The sequence below is a fragment of the Mercenaria mercenaria genome, chromosome 1, assembly GCF_021730395.1.
Source record: "Mercenaria mercenaria strain notata chromosome 1, MADL_Memer_1, whole genome shotgun sequence".
NCBI classification, from domain to species: domain Eukaryota; kingdom Metazoa; phylum Mollusca; class Bivalvia; order Venerida; family Veneridae; genus Mercenaria; species Mercenaria mercenaria.
The window spans coordinates 54,899,393-54,918,501 of NC_069361.1; the positions used below are offsets into that span (position 1 = coordinate 54,899,393).

At 36.0% G+C, this 19,109-nt stretch overlaps 1 protein-coding gene across 1 annotated transcript in view; it reads left to right on the forward strand.

Moving 5' to 3' along the window:
- Positions 1–19,109, forward strand: part of LOC123566447 (uncharacterized) — a 54,148-nt gene that overhangs the window by 25,998 nt on the left and 9,041 nt on the right. Inside the window, exons 8-11 of the mRNA XM_053548169.1 lie at positions 9,363–10,380; positions 10,912–11,025; positions 12,456–12,598; positions 13,515–13,611. Coding sequence (XP_053404144.1) covers positions 9,363–10,380; positions 10,912–11,025; positions 12,456–12,598; positions 13,515–13,611 — 1,372 coding nt within the window. The remainder of the gene's footprint in view (positions 1–9,362; positions 10,381–10,911; positions 11,026–12,455; positions 12,599–13,514; positions 13,612–19,109) is intronic.

The following is a 19,109-nucleotide window of genomic DNA, read 5'->3' on the forward strand; positions in this document are numbered from 1 at the left end:
TGTATATATCTTTACATACATATATAGGCTTATTAAGTAAAATATTTGACTATAATGTCTAGCACCTGTGGATCTGGTTTGGAGGCATTGCACTGTATATACAAAAATATATCTGCATGTAGTTAAATTGTTTGACTTGAATAAATTGGCAAACCATTATAATAAGGTATTACACATGTATTAAGTGTTGGCGAAGTCTTTACGCATGTGTTTCCTCATATACTATTTAGAAATTCCCAAGCCATTAAAGAAGCTCATAGGATTAATGGCTTTCTATAACAGACACAAAACCCAAAATCATGTATGGATAATATTGTCACTCCAGATCCAATACCTTGATGACATCAAGTTGATATGCCATTGTTTGGCAGTTCAGGATTGAAATATTCATTACTTTATTTTCATCTTGGGGATAAATTTTCTATCAACTTTTAAGTCTATATCAGCACTTGATAGTCTATTTCAGCATGACATGTTACATTGCATGTCTTTTTCAAGCTGACATAATGTCTGTTTCAAGTTGATATATTCTATATGTAGGCAATATGCATGTCTGTATCAAGCTGACATCTTGTAATGTCTGTTTTAAGTTGACATGTTCTATATATAGACAATATGCAAGTATATATCAAGTTGATATCTAATAGGTAAATTCTTTTATCAAGAGGAATGTCTATATCAAGTTGACATATTCTATATATAGACAACATGCAAGTCTATTTTAAGTTGACATCTTATAGGTAAATATTTTATCAACACTAATATCTGTATCTAGTTGACATGTTCTGTATATACAGGTGCAGTAAGCAGGGAAAGACATGCACTCTGCGGAAACAATGACGATCCATGACTGTTGCTATAAACTAACATAAATTGTACTGCTATTGACTAACCCACCATTTTGTGAAATCTCTCACTTACATTTTACTTAACCCACCTCTTGTGTTGTATTCTATTGTGTATTGTTTCTGTAGAAGTATTTGCATGTTTTATATTGGAATTAATAAAAGTCAAGTGTAATTTTTGTGTATTTATTTTGTGATGAACCCAATTAATTGTGGACTTAATATACCACCCCAAGCAAAAGTCAGGGGGATAAATGGAAGTCATCTGAAGGTCTGTTTTGTTGAAAAGTGGTATTGCTTGAGCTGCAACCTTTTGAAGGGATTCGAATGAAACTTCATACACATGATTACTGTGAAATGTAGATGTGCATGGCAATGTTTTTTTCTGGGTTGCTCAGTGAATGGCAGAGCTAAAGGTCTTTAGCTTCTCTGACAAAGTGTGTAGGGTATTAATCACATTCAGTGATAGCTGTAGTTTATAATTGATTGACTGGCAGATATACATTGCATGTATGATCTAGCATGTACTTCACTTTACTGAATAATTAAACTATACTTATGATTTTACATATTAAAATTTTTGGCTGCATGCCAAACCAGAAACACTAAAGTCATGTCCTGTTTCTGAAAAAAAGTATGTTGCTAGTTATGTCTCCCACCACACAGTGGTGTGGGAGACATATTGATTTACTCCAGTCTGTGTGTGTGTGTCTGTGTGTCACAAAGCTTGTCCGCACTCTAAGTCAAACATTTCTCACCCGATCTTCACCAAACTTGAACAAAATGTGTCTGACCATAAGACCTTGGCCAGGTTCGATAACTAGCCAAATCGGCCCAGGCACTTCGGAATTATGGCCCTTGAATTACCGAAAAATCCTCGGAGCGCATGCGCTTTCGTGCACCCAAACCGTACCCTATACTACTTTTATTAGTAGTAAAGGGTATGTTTTGGGTGCAAGAAAGCACATGCACAAGTAGTATAGGGTACATTTCGGGTCCAAGAAAGCGCAGACTGACTTACTATTTAGATGATTAGGCAGTTGTGGGAGACATGCGCTTTTCTCAAAAGCATCTCTAGTTTCTTTATTGCTGTAAACATTTGGCACATATGCTGACACTCAAGATGCCAGGGGAATCCCTGAGAAGTTATATGATATTGTCTGAGAGTTGAAAGTCTGTTTAAAACCTGATAAGGTGTTGTTTTGACCTCTTTGTGTCCCTAAACAGATAAGCAAATGTTTATTCACAAGTCTGCATGGTTTTCTTCAGTGACCTTACAAGATAAAACAGGCCATTTATAGATGTACAATGATCAACATCTACTGTTGACTGTGTGCTTTCATTTTGTATGTCATCCGATAAGTTTCCCGCCAAACTGTTTTGTCAATTTCATTACTTTTGCTTCCAACAAAGTCACAAAATATTTACATTTTCTTGAAACCAGAAGTATACATTATCTCAAAATAAGCTTATTGCACATTATTCACCTTATTCTTTATTATGTCTCCTCCATACATATTGTTTTTGCCTTTGCCGTCTGTCCATCCATCTGCATTAAGCTTTCACAGATCAAACTGCTGGCAAGATTTCGAAGAAACTTCATAGGAATGATCAGTACCAAACCTAGTTGTGCATATCGCTAGCATGTTCTGCTTCACTGCACTAAATGGCCACCAGAGCTAAAAATAGAAAAATCTTGTTCGGCTTTCACAGGTCAAACTGCTGGCTGAATTTCGATAAAACATCACAGGAGTAATCAGTAGCAAGTCGAGTTTTGCATATCGCCGGCACGTTCTGCTTTGCTGCACAAAATGGCCACCGGAGATAAAAATAGAAAAATCTTGTGTGGCTTTTACAGGTCAAAATGCTGGCGGGATTTGACGAAACTTCACAGGACTGATCAATATCAAGCCTAATTGTGCATATTGCCGACCCTTTCTGCTTCGCTGCACAAAATGGCTGCCAGATCTAAAGTTATACATTGGGGGAGACCATATGTTTTTGTGGAAAAAAACACCTTGTTCTAGCTTTTAGTCTGACTTTCGTTTTATTATCAATATTGGTTTTAATATGCTCTAGTTGCAACAGACCTTACATCTATTGTTTAAACTATTGTATTAAGGAGCTTGTTTAAATTGATAAATGCATGGTACAGGATTTCTCAAATTTCATTTCAATTGTTCAGAGGTACAAGGAAAAAACATATACTCAACATATATGATACAAAGAACATGATATGAACCAATATGCACTATTATAGTACTGATATAATGAACATTGCAATAAAATGATGCTGAACAAAAATATTTTTGATGTCTGAATACACTTCATTTGAGAGTATAATTATGAAATGCATGATTTTTATCTATTCAGCAAAGTATGATAGGCTGATAATAGCATACAGTGGTATGCTTTATTCTAAACCCATGGAACAAAACAACAAAAAAAACCACTGGTCAGCACAAATGATGGTACTGCTATACATTAATATCTTTGACTGAAGAGCGTGAGAATAACAGTCAAAAGGCTGGGGTCCAGACTCCGGTGTTATGAAAGTTTGAAGACCAGTCTCTGACTGTGCAGACTTGCCATTGGTCAATTTCAAAATCAGTCTCAGACACATCCGTGTTTTCACAATCAGTGTTTTCATGGTACATCTCTGAAACCAATTAACATATTGCTTTGAAACTTCTAAGCAGATTTTAAGGATCACAAGTTTAAGCTCACAGAATCATTTGACAAGTTTACATATCAGGTCCCATAACTCTGACAAAATAAACTGAAATGCACAAGCTTTCAAGCTCTTTCTTGAATTACTATAAATTTTCTCCCAGATCAAATATAGAAGGTACAGTGTATATTCAAATGAGACATTTATTAGGGGTTTGAATCACGTTTAGTGATAGCTCTAGCTTATTTTGAAACAAATCTGTTGTGAAATTCAGGAACAACAGGGCAGATTTACTGTATGTTGTAAATTTTATAGAATATTGCCAGAATTTGCTACTGTTAAAGCTACTTGTACTGAGTTCAGTTAAACGAAATTGAATGGTTCTTGTATAAAATACATGGACTAACATAATATCTATATGCTTTCTTTTCCATATCTACATCTTCAAACCTCTAAACTACACCACTGTTATTATATACATAGTGAAGTGCTGATGTCCGTAACATGATATATCTTTCTGAAATACCCCTAGCTAGTTGATAATTTTTAGGTACATTGCTACAATACCGAGTCTGAAGCCCATGATGTAAGCATTAGTCGTAAAAATATTGACATATTTGGACTAAGAAATATTCTCAAAAATTAATTAATGAAAGCTGATAGACTCCGGTGTATAAGAGATTATTATTATTATTATACCAGATTTAGGAATAATTTGGGCCAGTGTCTTCAAATCCTAATTTCTGGCACCGAAGACCAGTATCAGAATCTGTATCAACTGATAGGCTTTTCTTATGCATTTTATGCCAGACTGGTCTCCAAACTGGAGTCAATACCTTTTGCATTTACTGCAACAGTTTACAGGTAAAATGTTGTCAATGAGAAAAAACAGAATTGTTAAATTTTGAAGTACATTGTATAGGTCAACATTTATAATAAAACTATTAATTGATCATATTTATATATACCTTTCATGAAAGTGGAGCTAAAATGTTTATAGCAAGATATCTGTAGGTTAATCTTAATAAATAATCATAGTAAAAATACAATGTACAAAAAAGCGATAGAAGGCCTATTTATTTTTCACCTCAACCTAAGTTAAAGAATATGATATGATGATCGAAATGGTACACTGCATTCAAACGCGATAACACTGCTGTCATTATATAAATTTTAAGTTTAAAGTACATGCCTTTATGTTCGCGTATCTATGACAAAGTTTCCTAAAATACACCACATATGTGGATCTGGAGGTGAGCAGACCAGACGCGTCCCCTCTCTAAAATATGTCAGGCATATATTAAGCTTTATCTTGAGACAAGTTCTGTTATTTAACCTTTAGCCTGCTGACGGCAAGTTATTCTGCCTTTGCGACCACTGCAGACCAAGATTAGCCTGCACATCTGTGCAGGCTAATCATGGTCTGCACTGTTCGCTATTCAGTCAGTAATTTTTCAGTGAACACCCCTTTGAATAATAAATGGTATTGTCCAAATTGAACGATGGACCTGCAGTTCTTTTAGAAATTTAGCAGGGTAAAGGTTAAGAAGAATTTTGCAGTCTCCTCAGGGGTTTCATAAGTGATTGATTTAGAAGGTGGAAGTTGTTAAAAGGAGGGTTTCCATTTAGAACCTAATAATTATGATGTTCTATAGCAGAGGGAAATCCCCACTCCCCTCCCTAGGCCTTAATGAAGCCTTTGTGACACATTGCTTGTACAAAGTCATTATACTATTACAGTGATATATTTATCATATTTTGGGGCTTGCACAAAAGATGAATGATTTTCAAAAAATGCGTAACTGGACCTCACTAGAAAGACACACTCCCTCAGCCATCTCATCAAAAATCCAGGATACACCCATGCACCACACACACATCATATGATGTTTATAAATATTTTATAAGAGTTTAACACAAATGATGCATAAAGGAGTACACTGAAACAAATTTTAAAAAGAAACACTTTTTACACAGACTAGCTGCTTACTAGATCGTAATGAGTTTAATATGAAGAAAGAGAAACCTACTGCTAATAAGTAACTCAACACTTTGACATTACGTTATATTTTCTTTTATTTCATATCAATGGCATGTTAAGGTGGATTTTTCTCAGCTTTTCAAAATATACTACTTTATCAGATAAACTGTTATTTTAGTCTTAAACTGTTGTGAAAATTTTTAACAAGTTAACAGTGTTTCACTCCTGAGAAGCTCTGTCCTCACTTTTTAGCTCACCTGTCACATAGTGACAAGGTGAGCTTTTGTGATCGCGCAGCGTCCGTCGTCCGTCCGTGCGTGCGTAAACTTTTGCATGTGACCACTCTAGAGGTCACATTTTTTGTGGGATCTTTATGAAAGTTGGTCAGAATGTTCATCTTGATGATATCTAGGGCAAGTTCGAAACTGGGTCACGTGCCTTCAAAAACTAGGTCAGTAGGTCTAAAAATAGAAAAACCTTGTGACCTCTCTAGAGGCCATATATTACACAAGGTCTTCATGAAAGTTGGTCAGAATGTTCATCTTGATGATGTCTAGGTCAAGTTCGAAACTGGGTCACGTGCCTTCAAAAACTAGGTCAGTAGGTCTAAAAATAGAAAAACCTTGTGACCTCTCTAGAGACCATATGTTTCACAAGATCTTCATGAAAGGTGGTCAGAATGTTCACTTTGATGGTATCTAGGTCAGGTTCGAAACTGGGTCACGTGCCTTCAAAAACTAGGTCAGTAGGTCTAAAAATAGAAAAACCTTGTGACCTCTCTAGAGGCCATATATTTCATAAGATCATCATGAAAATTGGTCAGAACATTCACCTTGATGATGTCTAGGTCAAGTTCGAAACTGGGTCACGTGTTGCCAAAAACTAGGTCAGTAGGTCAAATAATAGAAAAACCTTGTGACCTCTCTAAAGGCCATATTTTTCATGGGATCTGTATGAAAGTTGGTCTGAATGTTCAGCTTGATGATATCTAGGTCAAGTTCGAAACTGGGTCACGTGCAGTCAAAAACTAGGTCAGTAGGTATAAAAATAGAAAAACCTTGTGACCTCTCTAGAGGCCATACTTATGAATGGACCTTCATAAAAATTGGTCAGAATGTTCATCTTGGTGATATCTAGGTCAAGTTCGAAAGTGGGTCACGTGTCATCAAAAAGTAGGTCAGTAGGTCAAATAATAGAAAAACCTTGTGACCTCTCTAGAGGTCATACTTTTCATGGGATCTGTATGAAAGTTGGTCTGAATGTTCATCTTGATGATATCTAGTTCAAGTTTGAAACTGGGTCAACTGCATTCAAAAAGTAAGTCAGTAGGTCAAATAATAAAAAAATTTTGACCTCTCTAGAGGCCATATTTTTCAATGGATCTTCATGAAAATTGGTCAGAATTTTTATCTTGATGATATCTAGGTCAAGTTCAAAACTAGGTCACTTGAGCTCAAAAACTAGGTCACTATGTCAAATAATAGAAAAAACGACGTCAAACTCAAAACTGGGTCATATGGGAACAGGTGAGCGATTCAGGACCATCATGGTCCTCTTGTTTCACAAAGTTGATCCATCGATTAGTTTAAAAGTGCATTTTTTTTCATGAAAAACATAGAGGACAATAATTATGGAGAATGTAATAATAGATTATGATATTTTAACCCTTAGCCTGCTGGGGGCAAGTGATACTGCCTTTGCGACCAATGCAGACCAAGATCAGTCTGCACATCCGTGCAGTCTGATCTTGGTCTGCATTGTTCGCCATTCAGTCAGTATCTTTTTGTTAAGTACCCCTTTTAACAGTTAATGGTACTGTCCAAATTGAAAGATGAACAAGTTCATTATAGAAATTTAGCAGAGTAAGGGTTAATTATTGCTATACTGGTATCTAAAAATGTGGCTGCTCTGGCATACATAAAACTCTCTTTGGTTGGTGGCTTTTACTGTGAGGCAGTAGTGATTTAGCCTGAGTTTCCAAAATTAATGTTTTCACTCATTTTAAAAAATACAGTGTTTCAGATAGTTGATTATTCCCCCTTTGCAGTACTGTATAATTATGATACAGTCAGTTCTGTATTTTAATACCATCTTTGGAAGACTTCAGGGTGGCCTTTATCTACAGGTGATGTTTATTGAAATTAAAGGTGGTCTCTGTTCACAGGTGGCCTTTAATAATAAAGGTTTGACTGTATATAGATAAAAGCAGTTTTTGAACAAGACCAAAGTTTACTGTACTACTTAAAACCTCACATAATACATGAACTAAGTGTTTGCTTTGTAAAAAAGAATGTTTAATATTATTATATTAGGACACTGTGGTACCAGTAACTGACTAAGTACTTGACATAAGATACGTTTTCACATCAGTTTGTGAACTGAAGTATCTTAATTAAAATATCTTACAAAGTTTCATGCCCTTGAAATTAAATGGTTTCAGAGTACAAGATTTTCTATGTAACAATATTAGCAAAAGATAATCATTCAAAATTTCAAAACTCAGACTGTAACTAATCTACCGGTGTATTACTACAATATAACCATGTCAGCTATGATTATCTAGTTGATAAAAGATCATTCACAAGTTTAAAATCTTACTTATTAACCCTTAGCCTGCTGGCGGCGATTGGTTTTGCCCTTGCGACCAGTGCAGACCAAGATCAGCCTGCACATCTGTGCAGGCTGATCATGGTCTGCACTGTTCGCTATTCAGTCAGTAAATTTTCGGTAAACACCCCTTTGAATACTAAATGGTATTGCCCAAACTGAATGATGGAACAGTCCATTATAGAAATTTAGCGGGCTAAGGGTTAAAGTTCCATAAGGCTTTAAATTTTGTGTTAAAAACAGATGAAATAGCTGTCCAGTTAGATGTTATGCAGAATAACATGGTTAGAAAATGGCTACTTTCAAAGTTTCAGCTTAAGCCAAAAAGGGAGGTAATTAAAAACAATAGATTCAATAAAACTTTCTATTGTGCTCATCAATATTCTAACCTTTGACAAATTTTAGGGAAAACAATTATCAGAGGTAGGATTTAAGAAGAAATTAGTATATTTTATGGAAACTGGGCCAGCCAGGTTTTAAACAAAGGCCAGATTAATTAATTTGTTTGTTTAGTATGGCTTAATGCAGTTCATCGACATATTTCACTAGTACACGGTGGCTATATAACGGAAAAGGAGATCCTGGATGCCCACCCAGTTATTAACATGTTCTCCACTGACAACTTCCTGACGTGGAAGATGATTCTATTTAGCAAGGGCTTAAAAGAGGAAGGAATGCCTAAATATAAATTGATTTTATGTGAAAGCCATCATTGAGCCATTCATAACGCTGAAAGAACTTTTAAAATCTGACCAGTACTGAAAAAGATACGACATTTTCAAATTTTAGAAAATAGCTCACCAGTCACATTTGAGTATGTTTTAATAATTATGATATTCATAGTTTCTTGAGTTTAAGATTTAAAGCATGACCATTTCTTTTGATCTATTTGTAAAAGTATAGAAATTCTTTACAGGATTCAGAAAATGCTGTTCAGATTTCTGCCAATTTATTCAAGTATTTAAACATCCATCTGTAACTGATTACAGTCACCACATGTCTAGCTGTACCTAAATTTAATCCATATCATGTGGGACACGATTGATTCTGCCTTTGCTACCAGTGATGATCATGATCAGCCTGCACATCTGTGCAGTCTGATTATGATCTACAATGTTCGCCATTCAGTCAGTATCTTTGGTAAGCACCCCTTTTCAACAGTTAATGGCACTGTCCAAATTGAAAGATGGACAAGTTCATTATAGAAATTTAGCAGGGTAAGGGTTAAAGTACAGTATAATATACTTGTGTATTTCAGGCGGAAGAGCCAACAACTGACCTTCAGTTAGACAATGACCATGGTCTAACCTTGAAGCCTGTTGATAGCGTGAAGAGCAAATTAGTCAAGGTAAATAACGTCATGGTAGGAAAGGTCAAGGACAGACTCATTAAGGGCAAAGCTTTTCTAAAGGCTGATCAGCAACCTGTTATTAATCTCCTGAGAAAGAAGAGGAACATCAATTTTTTGATAGAAAGACTTGATAACATGGTTGATAATTCAAAAGACTTAAGTGATATTGTTGAGCAGGGTAAAGCAATGTTTGGAGGAGGTGATGATCATGATTTGGTGAACCATGTTAAGGATTTGATTGGTCAAGATGGGATTGATACGATTAAGCATGGAGGAAAAATACTAGGAGGTGATGGTCATGATTTGGTTAACCATGTAGAAAAAATTCTAGGTGGTGATAGCCATGACTTGATTGACCATGGGAAGAAATTACTTCGTGGTGATGGTCATGATTTGGTAGCACATGGAGCAAAACTGCTTGGAGGAGATGACCATGATTTGGTAGACCATGGAAAGAAACTGATTGGAGGAGATGACCATGATTTGGTAGACCATGGAGTTAAACTGCTTGGAGGAGATGACCATGATTTGTTAGACCATGGAAAGAAATTGATTGGAGGTGATGACCATGATTTGGTGGACCATGGAAAGAAATTGATTGGAGGTGATGACCATGATTTGATACCACATGGAAAAAAGATTCTTGGAGGAGATGACCATGATATGGTAGATCATGGGAAGAAATTGATTGGAGGTGATGACCATGATTACATAGACCATAAGAAGAAATTGATTGGAGGTGATACCCATGATTATGCAGAACATGGAAAGAAATTGATTGGAGGTGGTACCCATGATTATTTAGACCATGGGAAACAGAAGAAACCTAGTAAGAATCTAGGAAGAGATGGCCATGATTATTGTCATAGAGGGATGTTCAATGAGTTCAAGGCTAAATTCAACAAGTTGTATGGTAGTGCTAAAGGTAAGATCTTCATTATTACACAATACTGTGAAATCTTTTAATTTTGTGAGCAAAACATTTCATGGTTTGGGCCAAAAACAACTATTTATGGGGATAAGAATGTGTGCATTGCAACTTTTAAACTTTAAAATGAATGGGAATTTAATTTTATGGATTGCCTAAGCCTGAAATTCCACAAATCTTAGTCCCCTGTTAATAATAAATGATTTCACAGTATTGCATTGTAATGTCTGCCTATTTGTGATGGGTGTTCTTGTAAGGTTGTTAGGACATATATATTAATATATATAAAAAATTTATAAACAGTGGGTACCCAAGGTGATAGGTTACTAGATTACTGCAGATTCCATTTTGCATGTATTTGGTATGATGCAGCTGGGAATCGAACTCGTGACCTCCTGCACTTGAAGTGTACCCTGTGCCACTAGGCAATAGATTTGTTTACTTTGTAGTCTAGCTGAAATTAATTAGAATGAAGTAGTAGTTAATTGAAATGTTTGATTGAAATATTACATGTATTTGTTTTCATAGAGGAAGAGAAGCGTTACACAAGGTTCTGTATCAACATGAGAATGGCCCGGAAGTTACAGGAGACTGAGCAAGGCTCGGCTATCTACGGAGCAACAAAGTTTGCTGATCTTACAAGTAAGCATTTATGAGGTTGCAGAAAGAAAAAAAGTTTTACATGTTTAGCTTACCTGAGCACTGTTCTCAGGATGAGTTGTTGCGATCACTCCACATCCATCATCTGGCCATTTCCATTTTCTTTAGACAACATCTCCTCTGAAACTATTTGATGAAGTTGATGAAAACTAGCATGTCTTCGGGTACATCTCTACACCAAGAATATAGTCATATTATTCTGATTTGTTAAAAAGACGTAGCTGCTGGAACTAAAAATAGAAAAAAAACTTCAAACACTAACCCCTAAAAACCACCAGTCCGAGACTGAAATAATTTCACAGAAATGCTTTGGCTCACTGCCAAAAAAATTGCGATAGGGAAAAATTAAAGCCAGATGGGATTATCTAATTTTCCCTAGAAGGCTCTTTGGAAAATTTTGAAGATCTTCGTCCCTAAACTGCATGCCTGTTTTCAGATTAATTTGGCAGAAATGTTTCTTGTTTGGAGCTGTGAAAATCTGGTAATCGATATAGGGCCATCATGGCCCTCTTTTTGTGTAGAAATATGGCAGCCGCCAAAAAAAATTGAGAAAATAATTTCTTATGACAGGATCAGTTTTATGGATTCATCTTAAACAGTGATTATGTTGTGGCATGAATAGATTGAGAAGAAAACTGTCTTATTTCATATCTGAATGAGAGGGAGGTACAACAGTTTTCCATTCTGCCCACAATTTAGTTGGCAATTGTTGCAACTAGGAAATCCACAAATAATTGTGATTTCACAGTATTAAAAATTTTGCATCTGTATGTATGAAAAACCGTCAATTTTCAGCTCGACTTTTCAAAGAAAAAGTAGAGCTATTGCAGTCGCCCTGGCGTCGGCATCGCCGTTGGTTAAAGTTTTTGATAAAGTCAAATATCTCTGTTAATATCGTAGCTATTGACTTGAAATTTAAAAAAGTGATTTACTATCAAAGTCTACACCAGGAGAAACAACCCCCATAACTCTGGTTTGAATTTTGACAGAGTTATGCCTCTTTTCAACCTAGAATATCTCTGTTGCTTTCAAAGCTATTGACTTGAAACTTAAAATATTTATTTACTATCAAAGGCTACACCAGAAGAAACAATCCCCATAACTCTGATTTGAGTTTTGACAGAGTTATGCCCCTTTCATTGGCAAAGCTCTAATTCAGAGCCAAGCACTGAGAAAAGTCGAGCATGCTGTCTTACAGACAGCAGCTGCTCTTGTTTAATTGAATGTAAAATTGGAAATAACATTACTGTTGGAGTACGTGTTAAATGGTTAGTTTATAAAAAGTTATAGTCGAAGCAAAAGTTCTTAATTTGACTAGCTTTAACTGGAAAGAAAGCTAAGTTCTTTGAATCGTAAAATATATTACAACTAAACTAAATGAAGCTTTAAAAACAAAACTGTTGTTGTTGTAGAGGAGGAGTTCCAGCAATATGTAGGCAAGAAATGGGACATTGCAGCTAACCAGGGAATGAAGAAAGCTGCAATACCAAGAGGAAGTGCCCCTGATTCTTTCGACTGGAGGGAGCATGGTGCTGTTACACCTGTCAAAAATCAGGTATGTATTCCCTGAGAATTAATTTCTCCCCTAACTAGGATTTTTCATACCAGTCTTGTCTGTCATGGAACACAAAATCTCAGGGCATCTATTCCTAAACTGCTGGTCATACTTCAATGAAACCAAAATGCTTAAGTTATCCAGGGTTTTCTGCAATGGAGAGATAAGAAAATGTAAACAAACTGGTCAGGGAACATATGAAATGCTTGGATGAGGCCGGAGGCTCCAGCTGTTGATTTTCTCACTACAGTGTTACAGAATTATTCCAGTAAAACGAAGTTTTGTTCAATAAAAAATCTTGCCTCTTACCTTTACTTTTTTGGTCAAAGTTCACTTATTTTGTAGGCAGGAGAAATCAAGTACTTCTGTGTGCTAGGTGTATGAATGTCTATGTTTTTATGCCCCCAGCATCTACTGATGCGGGAGGCATGTAGTGATTGTCCTGTCCATCTGTTCGTCTGTCCGTCCGTACGAGGTTAACCAAATGGGACTGTTTCGTCTAGCATCAATACCCCTTACTACAGTGACTTGATACTAATGCAGATGTAACCTGTGACCATTTCTCATCTTCAGACATGACCTGACCTCAGTTTGACCTTGACCTCATTTTGGACTTAGGTTGCTTTATATGGGCCATCTCTTGGTTAACCAAATGGGACCGTTTCGTCTAGCATCAATACCCCTTACAAGAATGAATTGATACTAATACAGATGTAAACTGTGACCATTCCTCATCTTCAAACATCACCTGACCTCATTTTAACCTTGACCTCGTTTTGGACTTAGGTGCAAAATCTATCGACAAGGATGCCACTGGGGGCATCAAGCATTTATTGAACGCAGCTCCTTGTTTATTGTTTTTGTAAAAAGTAAATAGCCTATACATGTTCTTATAGTTACAGTGTATATTTTCCAGGGAAGTTGTGGAAGTTGTTGGGCTTTCTCCACCACTGGTAACATTGAGGGGCAATGGGCCATCAAGAAGAAAAAGCTTGTCTCGCTCTCAGAGCAAGGTATGATTTTAACTTTTGTAAGAAATGAAAAATTCCTTGTGTAACTGCTATGGATAAGGATGTACAGAAATTAAAATCTGCCAAGGAATATCCTTCGCACAATGAGAAGATGGCTATAGCTTAAAAAAATGATGTTAATAAAGACATGACTGGTCTTATATGTATTTTCTGTGCACTGCATAAATGGGTTAGACTTTAGACTATAAATTGCTTATCATTCCATTGTAGAGTGAAAGAATGTGACCTTGCTCACCTAATTCTCTGATAGCTGTCACGTTTTTGTCCATTTAGTATTTCATTCCGGTGTCTATTTAGAACAATGATGATAAGCTATTGACCTAAAGTTTTTGTTCTAAAACTGACCATGAAATGATATGACATGGTAAGGTAAAGGCTGGAATGTTGATCAGACCATACTGTATTTGTGGATAGGCTTGCATTACCATTCCCTAAAATTCCTCATAGACAAGTCATGTACTTTCATCAGTCTGTCTTTTGCATCAGATTTTGAGATAGGACACTTCTAAATAAAGGATTGGGAATTCTGATGTTTTGAAACGGCCTTCTTTAAGTAGTAGAAATCAAATTAGTGTAGAAAACTCAAATTAGATTTGATATAGCTTGAGTATATAATTAGGTTAATTAAGACAGTCTGTTGAATCACTCGGTGCACATACAAAACAGAGTTTTAAAAAAAGTCTACAAAATTAGGATCTTATCATAAAGCTCTATACCTCCAGATTTACGTCAAAATTTAATGGATGCTTAAGTTTCATTTGTTAATAATTGCAATAGAAAGAAAATAAAATACTGGGCAGTTTAGAAAATGTTTTTCTGTGAAAACACTTTTTAGCTCGACTATTCATAGAATAGTAGAGCTATTGGACTCGCCCATGCGTCGGCGTCCGCGTCCGCGTCCCGATTTGGTTAAGTTTTGTATGTAAGCTGGTATCTCAGCAACCACATGTGGGAATGGATTGAAACTTCACACACTTATTCACTGTGATAAACTGACTTACACTGCACAGGTCCCATAACTCTATTTTGCTTTTTTACAAAATTATGCCCCTTGTTTGACTTACAAATTTTTGGTTAAGGTTTTGTATGTAAGCTGGTATCTCAGTAACCACTTGTGGGAATGGATTGAAACTTCACACACTTATTCACTGTGATAAACTGACCTACATTGCAAAGGTTCCATAACTCTATGTTGCTTTTTTACAAAATTATGCCCCTTTTTCGACTTAGAAATTCTTGGTTAAGGTTTTGTATGTAAGCTGGTATCTCAGTAACCACTTGTAGGAATGGATTGAAACATCACACACTTATTCACTGTGATAAACTGACCTACATTGCACAGGTTCCATAACTCTATTTTGCTTTTTTACAAAATTATGTCCCCTTTTCGACTTAGAAATTCTTGGTTAAGGTTTTGTATGTAAGCTGGTATCTCAGTAACGACTTGTGGGAATGGATTGAAACTTCACACACTTATTCACTGTGATAAACTGACCTACATTACACAGGTTCCATAACTCTGTTTTGCTTTTTAATGAAATTATGCCCCCTTTTCGACTTAGAAATTGTTGGTTAAGGTTTTGTATGTAAGCTGGTATCTCAGTACACACTAATGGGAATGGATTGAAACTTCACACACTTGTTCACTGTCATGATCTGACATGCACTGTATAGGTCCATAACTCTACTTTGCAATTTTTTCAAAATTATGCCCCTTTTTAGACTTAGCAGTTTTTGGTTAAGTTTTTGTATGTAAGCTGGTATTTCATTATCCACTTATGGGAAAGGATTGAAACTTCACGCACTTGTTCACTTTATGAGCTGATAAGCACTGTGAAGGTTCCATAACCCTTTTTTACAAAATTATGCCCCTTTTCGACTTTTGTATTCATTCAGTTGACAAGGCTGTTGAATAGTCGAGCGTTGCTGTCCTCCGACAGCTCTTGTTAATCAATAGAATATGTAGAACACTCTCAAAAGTATAAGTCACCCTGTGAAAAAGATCTTTTCAGAGCTTTCTGTGGAAAATGGTCCTTTCCATACTTTCAGTGAAAAGAGGTACTTTCCGGTATGATAAAGGAGGAATTCTGGATAGAAAATGCATAACCTTGAGGAAGTGGTAAACATTTAAAGACAAACTTTTGGCAAAAACAAATTTCGCTGTATTTCTGAAAGCCTCCCCCCCCCCCCCCCCCCACCCAGGAGTGCCCTTTGTCATTGCCAGCACCCTGCCCTTTTTTAATCCTAGCTGGAGCACTGGTGATAGACATGAAACAAAAGTTAAAAGAATTTTGCAAGAATGATTATGGAAGGAACATCCATAGCTGAGTGATTAAGGTCACTGAATTCAAATAACTTGACCCGCACCTCTGTGGATTCTAAGCTTTACTTAGGGTGTAGAATTATATCATGTGAGGAAGCTGTCCAACTTTGGTTGGTGGTTCTATGGTTCTACCAAGGTGCCTGCCCATAATGAAATAAGGCCTGGAAGGGTATCTGAGATCTTTGTTCACCATCAAAACTGGAAAGGTGCCATATGACTTGTATACATATTATCTGAACCCAAAGAAAACAAAACAATAAATGATACAGACACATATTTTGTAGACTTTGTCTGCATTATTTTGTATTATATGGAAAACCCTTTATGGTATGCTTTCAGAAGTACAGAGAAATTTGTTTTTGCCAAAAGTAAATCAGATATATCTGTCTTTAAATGTTTACCACTTCTGCAAGGTTATGCATTTTCTATCCAGAATTCCTCCTTTATCATACCAGAAAGTACCTCTTTCACTGAAAGTATGGAAAGGACCATTTTCCACAGAAAGCTCTGAAAAGATCTTTTTCTATGGATAAGACCAAAAGACTCCACATGATTGGGCTTTTCCATAGGATTAGCACCACTTAATTTCGTATCATTCAAAAACAAGTACTAGCTTATATTCTGTCTCTAAGAGAGTCACTGGCCTAGGCTAATAAAAATATATACCATCTGCTAATATTACAGCATGTGATGTCACCAAGATAAGGTACTATCTTTAACTTCCTTGTTGAAAAGTTCATCAGGGGTCAACATAGAAGTCACACATGATGAAAACTAAGTGACTAAAATAGTCTTTTTATCTACACAGTTGCTATGGCCGATTCATTTCTCACAATCAGCAGGATTTCAAAATGTTGTTCCAAATGCTTGAAATAATTTCACCAAAGAAGACATGTGCTGATCTCACAGATATTTGGTGTTTTCTCATGTCAGAAAATGAGGCCAGTGCCTACAGAAATATGGTCATTGGCATTGACCAATTTTTAGCTCATCTGATTTTTTGAAAAAAAATGATGAGTTATTGTCATCACTTGAGCGGTTGTCGGCGTCGGCGTCGGTGTCGGCGTCGGCGTTGCCTGGTTAAGTTTTATGTTTAGGTCAGCTTTTCTCCTAAACTATCAAAGCTATTGCTTTGAAACTTGGAATACTTGTTCACCATCATAAGCTGACCCTGTATAGCAAGAAACATAACTCCATCTTGCTTTTTGCAAGATTTATGGCCCCTTTTGTACTTAGAAAATATCAGATTTCTTGGTTAAGTTTTATGTTTAGGTCAACTTTTCTCCTAAACTATCAAAGCTATTGCTTTGAAACTTGGAATACTTGTTCACCATCATAAGCAGACCTGTACATTAAGAAACATAACTCCATCTTGCTTTTTGCAAGATTTATTGCCCCTTTTGGACTTAGAAAATCAGTTTTCTTGGTTAAGTTTTATGTTTAGGTCAGCTTTTATCCTAAACTATCAAAGCTATTGCTTTAAATCTTGCAACACTTGTTCACCATCATAAGTTGACCCTGTATAGCAAGAAACATAACTCCGTCCTGCTTTTTGCAAGATTTATGGCCCCTTTTGGACTTAGAAAATATCAGATTTCTTGGTTAAGTTTTATGTTTAGGTCAACTTTTTCTCTTAAACTATCAAAGCTATTGCTTTGAAACTTGCAACACTTGTTCACCATCATAAGCTGACCCTGTACAGCAAGCAACATAACTCCATCCTGCTTTTTGCAATAATTATTGCCCCTTTTGGACTTAGAAAATCATTTTCTTGGTTGAGTATTATGTTTAAGTCAACTTTTCTCATAAACTATCAAAGCTATTGCTTTAAAACTTGCAACAGTTTTTCACCATCATAAGTGGACACTGTACATCAAGAAACATAACTCTATCCTGCTTTTTGCAAGAATGATGGCCCTTTTTAGACTTAGAAAATCATGGGTAGGACAATATTTCTATTACACAAAAAAAATCAGATGAGCGTCAGCACCCGCAAGGCGGTGCTCTTGTTTACCATGAATTAATGTTATGATCTTGTTTTAAGAAGCGTCCCTGATTCAAAGATCCAGCTGTTATGTGTTTTTATTCTAAAATAACATGCTAGTTCTTCCTAAATGTTAGCTAAGAAGGAGGAGCACAAAACTATGGTTTGAAAGGTATGGAGGTTCCCCCTACCTCTCCATCACTCCCCATTGAGGCATACATTCCCCGTGTAGATTTGATAGGGAAAAAAGTGTGTCTGAAGTCATTCATCCTCCACATCTGAGCCATGTGGAGAACTTGCAAGTTACTAGTGGAGAGCTTATCAGTACTGATACAATCTCTAGGAATACTGGTTATAAAGTTACATACACACAGTTGCTTTTAAAAGTTATCTGGGTGACTGAAATTCTATGTAAAAAGGCATTAAATCCAGACAGCAAATACCTTGTTCTCTTCAAATGACTGACTACATAGTATGTATATGACTTAGAAATTTAGAATGAATGGCTTTGGGAGTATTGCTCTATGTCAAGTTGTCACAGAGACTATTCACCAGCTGGAGATCAAACTTTTAACCTCGGTATTGAGACTTGTCAATGAATAGCTCTATTGATCAAGCCTGCACATAATTTTCAAAAATGGTGTCTTCAGAACATAATTATGTTTTGGTCCTTGATATGCTGGAAAATGCTTCTCACACTTTCTTAACAAAAAGTTCATAAGTAATCATCTAAATTGTTACCCTGGGGCAAAAAGCTAATAGCTTCATTGACATAAAGAAGCACTTATCCATTTCTAGCCCTCAGGTGACAAAATTTAAATACCCGTACAGTTGAACCTTCTTCAGCAGCCACCTGTTTTAAGCAGTTGCCTGTTGGCTAACTTCCTAAATGGACTTTCTGTTTTATTTTCAACTTGTCTTAAGCAAGAAAATTGTGTTGCTTTCTATATACTAACTGCTTAATACAGGTTTGACTGTATCTAAAAATATCTGTCACATATTTGTGGAGTCCAGTCATTATTAAGTTGTTTTCAGTTGCATGGTAAAACTTCCTTATGGGTAATGTATAATACACACAGATGACGAAGAAAAAAAAACTTCCAGTATACTAAAGGGTTGTTAAACTTCCTTTCTTTAAGATTTTTGCCCTATTTCTTTGTTTATCACATATTT